We start from the raw sequence: 14,589 nt of genomic DNA on the forward strand, positions 1-14,589 counted from the left end.
TTTAATATTTTGGGACCATGATTAACCAAGGAAAGTGAAATTGTGAATAAGTGAAGGCTACTATACATGAGATTTTCTAAAAGGCAAACCCTTGGAAAAATCAATAACTGCCAGGTGTTAGCAGGCAGAGTACAGGGGATTTTAGGGCATTATTCCCTACACAATATAGTATAACAACTATTTTCATTATTATATTTTCATCATTATATTGATATAAATAACTTGAGATAATTTAAAGCATACAGAAGAATGTGCATAGGTTATATTAAAATACTATCCCATTTTACGTAAAGGACTTGAGCATTCTCAGATTTGGGTATCCATGGGAAGGTTCGGGCAGCAATCTCTCATGCACATCAAGAGATGAGTGTCTGATATTATAAAAGAAGCACGACTATGGAAGCAGTAGAAAACTGGTGTTTGCCAGGGATTCAACAGGATAGAGCACAAGGTAGTTTTAGGGCATTCAAATGATTTCGTATTATAATGTACAGTCATTTGTTGTTTAACAATCAGAATGCATTCTGAAAAATCACATCATTAAGACATTCATCATTTTGCAAACATATTAGAGTGTACTTACACAAACGTACTGGGTAGAGCCTGCTACATGTCTCAGTCATGTGGTAGGTAGTCTCAGTAAGTTGTTGATTAAAGCAGGGTTATGCAGTGCATTGTTGTAGTGATGAGTGTATGTCATTACACATTTTTCATAACCCATTGAACTACAATATTACCCAGCCATATCACTATTAGATACATATCCAAAAGAAATGAAATCAATATATCAAAGAGACACCTTCACTCCCATGTTTATTGCAGCACAATAACCAAGACAGGAAAAAATGTGTCCATCAACAAATGAATAAAGGAACTATAGTATGTGTACACAATGTGATTCAACCACAGACACACATAAAAAGAATAAAATTCTGTCATTGCTGCGACATGTTATGTTAAGTGAAATAAACCAGGAACCCAAAGACAAATACCGCATCTTTTCTCTTGTAAGTGGAAGTTTAAAAATTGATTTTATAAAAATAAACTAGGATAGTGGTACCTAGAAACTAGAAAGGGGTTGGGGAGGGGATAAAAGGAACATGAATAACAGATACCAGAATATAGTTAGATAGGACCCAGTTTTAGTGCTCTATAGTCCAGTGAGGGACTATAGTTTAAAACAATTTGTTATATTTTAGAACAAGAAGAAAAATTTTTCAAATTTCTTAACACAAAGAAATGATAAATATTTAAGGAGATGGAAATGCTTATTAGACTGATTTGACAATTATACATCGTGGGCATAGTATAAAGGGTGAACCCTAATGTACACTGTGGATTTTACTTAATAGAAATATATCAATTTTGGCTCACTGATTGTAATGAACATACTAATGCAATATGTTAATAATAATAAGGGAAAGAGATACACAAGGGAAATCTCTGTAAGTGAGAGATCCACAAGAGAAGTTTCTGAACTTTCCCTGAAATTTTCTGTAATCTCACCACTACTCTAAAAATTTGTCTGCTAATTATAAAGTAAAAACATTAGCAAACCCCCACAAGGACACAACATTTCTCATCCCCTGGAATATCTAAAATAAAAAATGTACAACAATGTCAATTTTGACAAGGATGCAAAGCAATTAGTAATCTCATACTTGCTAATTGGAGTGAAAAATTGTACAATAATTATTTCACATTCACTAGAATGACCAAATCAAAAAGATTAACACTACAACATTTTGCAAGACTGTTGAGTATCTGCAGTTGTCTTCTATTCTGATTGTGTAAAATGATCTAACTCTAATATGGGGAACTGTCACAGTTTCTTATAAACAAACATTTACCTTTTGACCCAGCCATTCAACCCCTAGTTATTTACCTAAGATAAATGAAAACATATGCTTAGAAAAGACCCGCAAAAATATTTCAGCCTGACGTTTTTCATAATAGCACCAAATTGTAAATATCTCAAATGTCAAAAGGTAATAGATAAAATTATGGAGTTATAATGGAATTATTTTCAGAATTAAAAAAATATAGAAAACTTTCAGTACATATTTACATTTTTTTTCATAGACAGAGGTTTATTTCAGAAGGTTGGCAGATACACATTCAAGGGAGAATGTGAGCTTTCTCGAGAGTGAGACCAATACATACTTATATTTTAAAACTATTCTGAACAAAGGAAACTGGGTACAAAAAATGGCATGTACTATGCCGTTTCTATTAAATGAAATTTGAAAACAGGCAAAACAAGTTGAAGATAAAAGAAATCAAAGTGTTTGGGAAGGTAGAAAATCGAAAAAGGAAAATGATAACTTTCTTTGATAATGAAAATATTTGTCTTGTTTTGAGTATTTGTTACTTGATGGCAGAGCTAATTAAACAGACTATTTAAAGCTGCACATTTCATTGTAGGTTAATATATCCAAGTTTTATCCATGCACTTATTTATTTTGAGATAGGGTGTCCCTGTCCCTATGTTGCTGAGGCTGCCCTTTCTCAGTCTTCCTGCCTTAACCCCTTGAGTAGCTGGGATTACAAGCATGCATTACTGCACTCTGTTTAAACAGTTTAAAACATATCAAGAGAGGAGTAGGAATGTATCTAAATTTCAGAAAAAGGTTTGGGCAGCTCTGGTGTAATTGTTAAGAATGCTGGCTTTGACAACAAACATACCAGGCTTTAAATCTGGTTTCTGTCATACATCGCTAGATTGCAGACAAGGCAATTAACCTTTTGAGCCTAAATTCTTGACATGTAAAATGAGACCACACACATGGATTTTGTGAAGAATTAATAGATAGTGTATATAAAGCTCTGAGGATGGTATTTTATCGAATAATAAATATTCAATATATGATACTTTTACTATTTTAATGAAGTCTTTTCAATTCTTCTTTCAAAAACATTTTATGTCTGTTTTCTCTTGTGCTTTGTTAATTTTCCTGCTCAGCCTGTCTTTTTGGAGAATACTCAAGACTCTTTCACAGCATTGGATTTTTTTTTTCTCCTTTTCAGTGCTACAATCAGCACGACAGCCCCACACCACTCATGTTCCCGGCAGAAGCGAATACACAGTTATCTGCGTCAGTAATGATAAATATGGATTTTAAACAATGCAATGGTGCCTTATTGCTCTAAAAAATACCATATTGAATATCCCTATGTGCTGAACAATAAGATCTTGCATCAGATTTTATTTTTTTAATCTAGTTTTATATACAGCATATTACCAGACATCTAGAGATTATTTAACAAAAACATTTCATAAATAACTAATTTTAGAGTTTATGAAAACTATAACTGCTTGTTTTATGCACAAGTACTTTTGGCAAATCTAACAGCTATGTAGGAGTTAGCGAGAGGCAGCTCTGGTGCTAATCTTACCTTTCATTCAACAGCCCCTTACTAACCATTCAAAACAATCTAGGATGCAAGAGTAAAAACAAAACAAAGAAAACAAAACAAAACAAAACAAAAAAACAAGGCTGCAGCCTGCTCTCAAGTCAACCATTTTCCTGCTGTTACGACTCTATCCTTAGTTTTCCTTCCTCCAATTTTTTAAAATTATTTTTCACACCTCTGTTATATACTGATGCAGTTCATTGAAAGTCATTTTCAATCAGAGGACCGACAGATGCCAACATTTCACAAGCATTTTGTCTTTGTGTCCCCTTTGTTTCTACCGCCCTTGAATTTTCAAGCTGTTTTATAGAGAAGTAAGGAAGGGAAATTTTGACAATGCTTGTCACAGACATGTTAAGGAAGAAGGCTATCCACACAGAAGGGTGATTGCACAAGAAGAGGTATTTGTACAGACCTATTGAGGACTTGTGGTCTGAATGTCCTTCTAGTCTCAGGATACATTGGGTTTTGCTGTTTTAAAGATGGTTAGTTTTCACAATGGGGCTGTATATCCTGTGGCTGCTGGGGTGTATTTGATATTGGGGGTAAGCAATTTATAAGTAGCTAAATTGAGGAGCTCAATTTAGACCTGGGACTGAAAGCATCCATTGCCTAAAAGAGGCAGATACATTTTTAAAGAGGATAAACTCATTATACCCACTTTACTGGTTTCGAAGAATCACCGGATATATAAACCCCAATTTTTCTCTGGTAGTTCATGAAGGTAATCAAGGAGTGGCAAAGATGCAGATGTATGAGTTGCTTATATTTCATTTCTAATTACACCTATATGGTTTACTTTGTTTCTCTGAATTATTTTTAATCTGTTCTTTCTTGTGTGTTGCCTATTGGTATAAACTGGGGTTCTTTTCACAGAATAGGTTTAGTGGGAGTTGACATTGTGTGGCAGTACTATTCATTGAGTTTCAGCGTTGAGGAGGATAGATTGGTCCTACTGGTAGCCATTTATCCTGTGGGATGACCCACAGCATGGTGAACCATAGGTAAAACCTATCACAGATCTGGAAAACAAATGGTTAGAGGGAGAACTTAATCTCTGATTAATTTATACATTTGGGTCAGAGTAGGAAAAAGTATGCTTTAGTGAGGGCAGAAATGTCATAGGTTGAAAATGAATTGTCTCCCCAAAGTATCCACTGTCAGAAACAACATGTGACTGATTGATAGTAGGGGAGCATGAGAGTTATGCATTTGAGTTGGTCCCACTGAGGAGTTTCTCAACCCTTATGCAATGAGAGACTAGTATGTGAATCTGGGCTATGAACCCAAGGGAAGGGACTGAAAATCGGGAAGCCTAGGGGCATCCATTCTGTAGAAACAGCTTTCTGTATTCAAATCTCTGTGATTTCTAGCCTTATCTGGGTATGCACAGGAATGATCTATCATCAGGGACCCTGAAAAAGCCACTTGTCTTTGAAAAGAAGAGGTTACTGAAATAATAACATCCCTTCAATGGCCAGAAAACCACTGAAACCTCACCTCAAAATTCTACTATCATTTTTAAAGGTGTAGTAACATTTAGAGTGTGTATATGTCTTCCTTTGGATTCATAATTACCAAATTTTGAGAAACACTGTCTAATGATAACTTAGGAGTGGGGTGTAGCCTTCATCATCCTCTTCTGCCCCCTTGTGGCATTTTTTTCTTCACTGTGGACTCTTGCCCTAGGCTGAAAACAGCCCCTTGTAAATGAAACATCCTTAATATTTATTACTTTGTAATATTCCAGAAAACTGCCCAAAACAACTAAGATTGTTAGTTTGTTTGTGTCAGAGAGTAGTATACTCTCACTCAGTAGGTTTCATGTCTTCTGCTTTATCTGTTAATGTATCATCTGCCTTGTTTGTAAATTATTTTTTATCCATGAGTAGTTTTCCCAGAAATTTTTTCTTTAGTCTTCATCCATTTTTCTTTCTATTTGGATTTACTTATCTGCTCATTTTCTGGCACATTTCTCTTGTTTTCATATTAAAAGTTTCTTTCTCACTTCATTTCCTCCTCTTACCCATTTCACAAGCAGTTTCCCCTATATTGAAAATGCTACCTTTCACTGATTTCTGGCACATCTTAACTTCCAAGATTCCTTTGCTTTCTCCCTCTACTTTTTGCCATGATTTTTCTAGGCCTCTAAAATGCCTGTATTCTTCAAGATATGTGTCAGGAATTTCACTTTAATGACCTTCTTCTGCAACCACATTCACTCCCACAGCTGTTTTCCTAAATAGTTAAACTGGACTCCTAGCTCAGAAATCTTACCATTATACCAGTGTGCCTCCAGGGCATCTCTGTGTGGCTGTCACACAGCACTAGAAATGCCCCCATGTTCAAGTCAGTACTCACGGATTGCTTTTCCCACGTGCCTTCCACTGTTCCCCTGAGAGAATAAACTACCCCAGAAACTTCCCTCAGAGACCTGCATACCTTCCCTATTTCTTTAACTCCTGCATTAAATTATAATAGCTGTCTAGTATAGCTGCGGAGTCTCTCTTACGTCAATGTGCTTCATAGCTGAGCTCAGACCACACAGTCTCCCCCATTTTGGATAGCTTCCATGTTGCCAGTGGTCTGTCCCCACTTTATACTGCAGCACAGTGATTTTTCTAAAACATAAATCTGTTGCTGTCACTCCCCTGTGAAAACTCATGCATGAAGAGTCTGACTGGGCTGCATTTGGGGGCGGAGGGAGTGAGAAGGGATCTTGTGTCAGCCAGGACTTTGGTAGACGCCCCTCTGCTCTATCCACTTGTGGTGGTCGGGGGCGGGGAAGGGGCGGGATTGAGCCCCCTTCCCCCCCTCCTTCTTACTGCGGAAAGCTGCAGAGCGAGCAGCACTCACTTCCTATTCAGCATTCAGCAGGGAGGGAGCTTCTGAACAGCCACGTAGGCATTCTCTTCTCTCTGGAGGAAAAGGCCCAGCAGCTGTCGGAGGAAAAGACCCACCAGCTGTCAGCCAAGGGACATGTCGCAGCTAAGTAAGAATCTGGGTGATTCGAGCCCTCCAGCGGAGGCCCCGAAGCCGCCTGTCTATAGCCGCCCTACGGTTCTGATGCGGGCCCCGCCTGCTTCCTCCCGGGCTCCTCCGGTCCCTTGGGATCCACCTCCTTCTGACTTGCAGGCTTCCCTGGCCGCTTGGCAGGCACCTCAACCTGCCTGGGAGGCTCCGCAGGGCCAGCTGCCTGCCCCGGTGGCTCCGATGCCCCAGCCTCCTGCCCTGGGGGCTCCAATGGTCCAGGCTCCCCCGCTGGGGGGCCCGATGGGCAAACCTCCGACTCCCGGAGTCCTGATGGTCCATCCTCCCCCTCCGGTTGCCCCTATGGCCCAGCCTCCAACTCCGGGAGTTCTGATGCTGCATCCATCTGCTCCCGGAGCCCCTATGCCTCATCCTCCTCCTCCGGGGACCCCAATGTCTCACCCTCCCCCGCCTGGGACCCCGATGGCCCATCCTCCCCCTCCTGGGACCCCGATGGCCCATCCTCCCCCTCCGGGGACCCCGATGGTGCCTCCTCCCCCTCCGGGGACCCCGATGGCGCATCCTCCCCCTCCGGGGACCCCGATGCCTCATCCTCCTCCACCCGGGACCCCGATGGCGCATCCTCCACCTCCTGGGACACCGATGGCTCAGCCTCCAGCACCAGGAGTCCTGATGGCCCAGCCTCTGACGCCGGGAGTCCTGATGGTCCAGCCTCCTGCTCCAGGAGCCCCGATGGCCCAGCCTCCACCACCGGCAGCCCTGATGACCCAGCCTCCACCTTCTGCAACCCCGATGGCCAAGCCTCCAGGTCCTGGTGTCGTGATGATTCATCCTCCAGGGAGAGCTCCCATCATCCAGCCTCCAGTCTCAGGAGCACCGATGGCGCAACCAGTGCCCCCCCCCTCACAGCCTGTGGCTACTTGGGCCCCACAGGGTCAACCTTTGATCCTGCAAATCCAATCTCAGGTCATAAGGGCACCTCCACAGGTTCCCCAAGTCCCGCAGGTCCCCCAGGTGCAGCTGGCCACACCCCCCGGGTGGCAGGCCACCTCTCCAGGGTGGCAGGCACCCCCTCAAGGCTGGCAGGCCACGCCCTTGACCTGGCAGACCACCCAGGTCACCTGGCAGGCACCTGCAATCGCCTGGCAGGCACCACCACCTGTGCGCCAGGGGCCCCCACCCATCAGGCCCGGTCCCCCACCAATACGCCCTGGCCCCCCTCCTGTGCTGCGCCAGGCACCACCTGTGATCCGCCAGGCCCCACCTGTGATCCGCCAGGCCCCACCCATGATGCGCCAGGCACCACCACTGATCCGCCAGGCACCACCACCCATCCGACCAGCTCCACAGGCTCTGCCCACCCAGCCACAGCTCTGGCAAGCCCTGCCACCCCCACCCCCACTGCGGCAGGCCCCGCAGGCTCGGCTGCCGGCCCCGCAGGTGCAGGTGGCACCGCAGGTGCCTACGGCACCACCAGCTACGCAGGTACCTGTGGTGCCACCCGCTGGCCCGCAGGTGCCCCAGCCAGTGCTGCCGACCCCGCTGTCTGTCCAACAGGCTGCCCTGCAGCAGGCTGTGCACTGCCCATCCATCATCTGGCAGGCCCCCAAAGGTCAGCCTCCGGTGCCACATGAGCTGCCGACATCGATGGAGTACCAGGAGGTGCAGCAGGCGCAGGCACTGGCCTGGCAGGCGCCAAAGGCACCCACTCACTTCTGGCAGCCCCTGCCTGCCCAGGAGGCCCAGGGTCAGGCCCCTCGGATCGTCCAGCTGGAGCAGCAGCAGCCCTTTCGGGGGGCTCAGGCCTCCCAAAAAGCCGGGCAAATCCAGCTACCCACCCAGCAGGCCCAGCCCACGGGCTCGCAGGCAGAAATGCCCGCATTGCAACTCCAGCCTTCTTGGCAAGGCCCACCCCCCATCTTGCAGGCCCAGCCCGGAGCCCCCGTAGGGGGGGAAAATTTTCCCAGGGGCTCCGATAAATCACTCATGACTCCATCAGGAGAATCCAGGGCCTCTTCTATAGAACCTAGGGGCTCTTCTAAAGACCGTAGGACTTCATCGAAGGAAAAACGGGCCCCTTCAAAAGACCGCATGATCTTTGCAGGCACCTTCTGTGCTCCAAGGGCAGTGTCAGCTACCAGAGCACACCTGCCAACTGCCTGGAAAAATTTGCCTGCCACATCAGAGACCTTTACTGCCACCTCAAGGGTCTTTCCATCTACCTCCCACTTCCAGCCTGCCTCTTCTAATGCCTTTAAAGGCCCATTTGCCACCTCGGAGAGCCCGAGGTCACTGCCATTTGCTTTGCAGGATCCATATGCCTGCATTGAGGCCTTGCCTGCTGTCCCTTGGGTTCCACAGCCTGATGTGAATGCCTCACAGGCATCCAAGGCAGTGCCCACCATCCTGATGGCTACAGCAGCTGCACCCCAGGCAGCTGCCACCGTGCAAGAAGCCTCGAAGACTGTGGAGCCACCACGTCGTTCGGGCAAAGCTACCCGGAAGAAGAAGCATCTGGAACCCGAAGAGGACAACAGTGGCCATAGAATGGCCATGCGTGACTGGCAGGGCCCACGGGCCTGGGAGAATCCCAGTTTGTATGACTGGGAGGTGCCAAGCTCTGTCCAGGTTCTGGGTGACTGGGAGTGCCCAAACACGCCCCGTGGCATGAATGGCTGGGAGTGTCCTAGTACCTCCAGGATCCTGAGTGGCTGGGAGGGGCCCAGCACATCTTGGGCCCTGAGTGCTTGGGAAGGCCCAAGTACCTCAAGGGATGTGGGTCACTGTGAAGGCCCATATAGCCCTCAGTCCTTGATTATCTCTGAGGTCCCATGTCTCTCTCAGGGATCCAGTGCCATCCAGGAGGATCCCAAAGGGGAGACTCAGTCATTTTCTCCCCCAAATGAGAGAACAAATGCATTGGTGCAGTTTTTCTTGGTCCAGGACCAAGTCAAGGTGCCAATCCAGCACTCGCAGATGGTGAATGTCATCATCCGAGAGTACAAAGATGAGTGCTTAGATATCTTCAGCCGTGCCAACGATAAGCTGGAGTGTGCCTTTGGCTGTCAACTGAAGGAAATTGATACCCAAAACCACTCTTACGTTCTCATCAACAAGCAGGGGCATTTTCAAGGTGGTTTCTTTGCATCCTATTTAGACCGGCCCAAGTTTGGCCTCCTGATGGTGGTTTTGAGCCTTATCTTTATGAAAGGCAATTGTGTCAGGGAGAATTTGATCTTCAGTTTTCTGTTCAAGTTAGGGTTTGATGTCCGGGGGACACATGGTCTCTTGGGAGACCTGAAGAAGCTCATCACCGAAGTGTTTGTGAGGCATAAGTACCTAGAGTACAGGAGAATTCCTTGCACTGAGCCAGCAGAATATGAGTTCCTCTGGGGGCCCCGAGCATTCCTCGAAACCAGCAAGATGCTTGTCCTGAGGTTTTTGGCCAAGCTCCATAAGAAAGATCCACGGTGCTGGCCATTCCATTACCTCGAAGCACTGGCAGAGTTAGAGTCCGAAGATTCGGACGAGGATGAGTCTGAGCCTGAGCCTGAGCCTGATGCCAGTGATAATTCTGATGACCCCACCAGCAGTCCCCCTCCCCAGTAATTGGTGTTACAGATCTTGTTCCTTTGGGTCCCTAGTCAGTGTCTATTTACAGGGTGGGGTGGGGGGCACTTTGTTTCTGGTGTTTTGTTCCAGTTTCGTGTGTGTAACTTTGAATTTTCAATCTGGTTTTGTATCTGCCAAAGCTTTGTGAAATTTCATGTGGTGTTGATTTTAATCTGCTACTGTTCTCTGGTATTTTGGCATCTGTATTTTTAAGTGAGATCTGTGGTTCTCTGTTTTGTGTTATAATTGTTATGTTTTGGTATCAGATTTGTGCTGGCTTTGTGAAATGAATTGACAAGCTATTCTCTCATTCTGGTACAGTTTATGTAGCATTGTAATAGGTTGTTCTTTAAATGTTAAAATGACTCATCAGTAAAACCGTCTGCAAAAAAGTAAATATCTATATCTATATATAAAAATATACTTTCAGCATAACATGGAAGTGTTTGTCTTTATTCTAATTTTTACCCTAGGTAATGGGAGCCAAGTTTTACCATACTGCCTGTGTAGACAAAAACACCAAGATTACTATCCGCGATAGTAAAAACCATGGTGACGAAGCTATTTTCCAAGGAGAGCACACCATTCATCTTTACAATGATACTGCTTGTGGTGGGTGGTAGAATCGTAAGATTTTCATTAAACCAAAAGTGAAACTTCACCTGTCAGGCAGCCAGAATCAAGAGGGGGGTTGCATACCTTATCTGATTTAATCCTCTCAAAAATCCTTCCAACTAAACATTATTATTCTAGTTTTGTAGGTGAGTGTGTACAACACAATAGGCTAATTAAATTGTACATGTTAGTGCTAAGCCGGTAAGGTTGTAATTTCAAATAGAATATTTCATTAGGGATATGTGGGGAAGGAAGATCATCTACTGGCAGGATCACAAATCTCCAGGTGTGTTTAGCAATGAGGAGAAACAAAGAGATGTTTGTCAGTCATGTGGCCCAAAGGGATTGTCCAGCAGCTCAGCTTTGGGGGTTTCATCAACACAATGAAACTGGGATGGAAACATTCTCTCTGCAAAATAGCTAGGCTTATAATAGGGAAAAGGAAAACAAAAAGTTCAAGGAGCTAGGAACACTGCAGATCCAAGCAGTAGTAGCTGGTTAGGATGGGGTGATAGGAGGGGGTTTCTGTGGGATATGGAGGTCCAGGGAAGCTCTTGGTAGGGAAGGTTTAATCTTAATTCAGGGGCGGGGGTGTCGCATTGTGTTTGAAATGGTTAAATAACTGCAGTCAACTCTTTGGTACATGACCTGGTGGGGACTGAAAGGGACAAGGGTGTAAACTGGCCTGTTTTAGAGAAAGACATCCAGGCTCACAAAAGGGTGGTATACACAAAAGAGATCACTGTGATCACTACTCTTCTCCTGGGTGGGGGGCATTAGCCCTGCTTGCCACCCCTTGTCCTGTCTGAATCCAAAAAGGCAATTTCATATCCCGCTCGAAAGTCCCAGCCAAGAAAAGTGGTGATGGTGGGATTCGTCTGCCACCTAGCGTCCGTTTAATGGTGCTACAGGTGCTACCATAGCCTGCCGCCCCTCCAGCAGTGCTATTACGTGCCTTATGACCTTCGCCCATAACTTGACCAATATTACTGCCAAACGTTCCTTATTTTCTTTTACATAATAGACCAAGGTGAAGTCTTTTTCCCCACGTCTACTGCAAACTTCACTCAGTAATCACTAGTGCCCTAGGTGCTGAGGCACTACTGCTTAGGAATCTATAGTAGGGAGGAGCAGGGTTGAGAGTGGATTTCAGTACTCTCAAAGCCAAGCTGTCTAGGACGATTAGATCCCATGCCCACTACCCGCCTGGTTACAAGTGATATTCAGCAAGGTTTATTGTGCTCAGATCCTCCAGAAACTTGGAGGGTCCATCTGCTCAAAATTATCAAAATCAAATGCCTGTTGAAGATGATAGCAATGGCCAGCTGACAGCTAGCCCTCATCCAAAATTTGCTATGGCTGACACAGTAAACTGGTACGTGCATCTAGAATTTCTGGCTTGTTTTTACTTTACTTAAGAGAGTTTCTAACGGTTTTTCAAGGCATTTATCCATGGGGTGCATGAGCATTTTGCCCCTTGTGGAACATTTGGATAATAACATATGATTGGTGCCATAGTTTGGACGTGTTTGGCTCTACTTCACAGAAGAAAAGTTTACTTCCTGATTTATAATCTTCCACTACACATATCACATTTATCTCATAGCAGATTATAAACCTAATAACTTGCTTTAAGGAATGATAAGGGGGGGGGAACCCTTCATTTGATTGAATTATAAGATATAAATTACTATAATAACAAAATGGTTTTTTTCATTACAAATAAAAAATGAAATAAAATTTCCACTGAAAAGTTTTACAACAGTTAACAATATGAAAACAGAAGGCAGAAAAAGAAAACCAAGAATATATGAAAATGCAAAGCAATAAGGAGTGAAAATAAATTCAAGACCTGGTTATATGAAAGTGTGAAAATGTGAACAAATTTGTACAGAGGTTTTTGTCATACAATGTAAGTAAACTAAAACTCTAATAAATAAATAAGCAAAAGACATCAAGTGACACTAAAAAGAAATAAAACAGTAAGTAAGCACCAAAACTGCTGCATCTTCCTAGCATTTAAAGGCAGAAATGTTAGATAAATATCACTGTTTTCTTTGATTAAACTGGCAGAGAATCAAAAGAAATAAAATAGAACATCAATGTTCTATTTTAAGCTTGTTTCATAAGCTTGTTATGAAACCAGGACCCTCAAATACAACTGCTGAAAGTATAAATTACTACCGTTTGCCCTGAAATAATTTTAGCCAAATGCATCTTCAAGGGGCTTAAATATATTAATACAATTCATACCTAGAAATTTCTCATCTGGGAATATATTGAATGAAAATAACCTGAGGTGAAGGCAAAGACTTTTTCACAGGGAGAGCTGCTCATGAAAGTATAGGAGACCAAGTGTGATAAACTTTCATACAACCGTCCTAGGGCTGTGGGGGGGTCCAGCAACTTTCTGTTGAAAGGGCCACAGGTTTCCCCAAAAAACAACTTGAAGTTTGCTCCAACATCTGGAAAGTGGAAGAATGAACATACAAAAAATATGTGCGGTAGAGTATTATAGACTGTATCTGGAATATTTTAAAGCATGTGCTAGTATAAAATGGCCATATAACAACCTTAGTAGGAGTGCTTTCACTTTAAGCCATACCATTTCTAATGAAGAGAAGCTGAAGAATAGTTCATGTTTTATGTTTTTAATGTATCAATTAAAAATAAATTTAATTTATAATTTTATAAATTCTAAAAATTGCTCATGAAGTGACTGAATCCAGTGTATTGCTGTGGATGGTATTAAGTGATAAGCAACATAATATATTAGGGTACTTATCTCAAAAAAGATTACCTGAATTTTGGAGTAATTTTAGTCTAAACCATTCCTCCTGACAGCAATAGAGAAAAGAGCCTAGTTGCTTGTCAAAGACATACATCAACCAACTCTGCCAGCAACATGAATTAAACATTGTGACTTTGATCAATAAAATACTTTCTAGGTTGAGAGGCTGAGTAGCCCATGTAATTAATTTACCTTATGAGTGATAGGACAACCACTAAGTATTGCTGCCTTCTCATTAACTATCATAATAGGGATAATTATGATAATTATCATAATCACTTCAGCATCTCTGCATCCATATGCCCATGCTAAAAACCCGGTAAACTTCTTCCTCCTCTGATCAATCACCAGGTCATACCAGCTTTTCCATCTTGTATAGCCAGTGTTTTCCCTTCTCTCCATTGCTGTGGCAACTTTTTCCTGTCTCTTTCTTCAATGCTGACCCTCCTTGAGACCTCTCTGTTAGATGCCCAGTGGTCTCTGTGCTGTCATGGCACAGAGGCACAAGCCTCATAATGCTTTGCCTGATTTAAAGCCTGGAATGGCTCCCAATGTTCAGAGTAAGATGTAGTCTCCCTCAGATCACTTTCCTCATCATGAGAGTCAAGAAGTTAGAGGTGGATTAATTTAAATAGGAATTTATGAATGAAACTGGGGGACAGTTATAAGAATTCCTCAGATTCTGAATTGAAAAGGCATTAGGTATGCTAACAAGGAGGGTCCTAAGAGGAAGAAACCCTTGACATTTAAATCACAGACCCATCTTGTATTCCTTTATCCCCAGCCTAGAAGGGTCCAGTGAAAAAAAGTTTTTTTAGAATAAAAGATCTGGCTTCTCTGGAGAGAATCATTAGGAAAGGAAACCATTGTGGAAAGATCTTTCCTGAGTATTAGCAAATTCCTTTTCACAGATTTCCCTAGGGGTTCCAATGTGGACTTCACAAAAGGATCTGTGTAATATTACTAACCCAGTAGAACAATCCTGTATTCCTTTAAATTCTGAGAGTTAATCCTGCCCCTTTCTATTTAAAACCTATCAGGAGCCTCCTTCCTAATCATCTCGCTCCTATTGTGCTTGGTGGCACTAGCTGTCTCAGGGACATGCAAATAGCCTGGGGCTCTTCATGCTGCCAGCTCACCTCAAGTGAGACTCATTTTCAGTGCTG

General features: G+C 43.5%; 1 protein-coding gene across 1 annotated transcript; it reads left to right on the forward strand.

Annotated features, from left to right (window-relative positions):
- Positions 1 to 6,287: 6,287 nt before the first annotated feature.
- Positions 6,288 to 10,392, forward strand: Magel2 (MAGE family member L2). The gene has a single exon (XM_046428818.2). It carries the CDS (start codon positions 6,394 to 6,396, stop codon positions 10,012 to 10,014), a length of 3,621 nt encoding a protein of 1,206 aa, XP_046284774.1. The 5' UTR covers positions 6,288 to 6,393; the 3' UTR covers positions 10,015 to 10,392.
- The last annotated feature ends 4,197 nt before the right edge of the window (positions 10,393 to 14,589 follow it).

The sequence above is a fragment of the Marmota monax genome, unplaced genomic scaffold (genome assembly GCF_021218885.2).
Source record: "Marmota monax isolate L192 unplaced genomic scaffold, Marmota_monax_Labrador192_F-V1.1 WCK01_AAM20220418_F8-fsc00179, whole genome shotgun sequence".
Lineage (NCBI taxonomy): Eukaryota > Metazoa > Chordata > Mammalia > Rodentia > Sciuridae > Marmota > Marmota monax.

Excerpts from the sequence above, each read along its gene's own strand:
- Magel2 (XM_046428818.2), top strand. The coding sequence starts at position 6,394 with ATGTCGCAGCTAAGTAAGAATCTGGGTGATTCGAGCCCTCCAGCGGAG.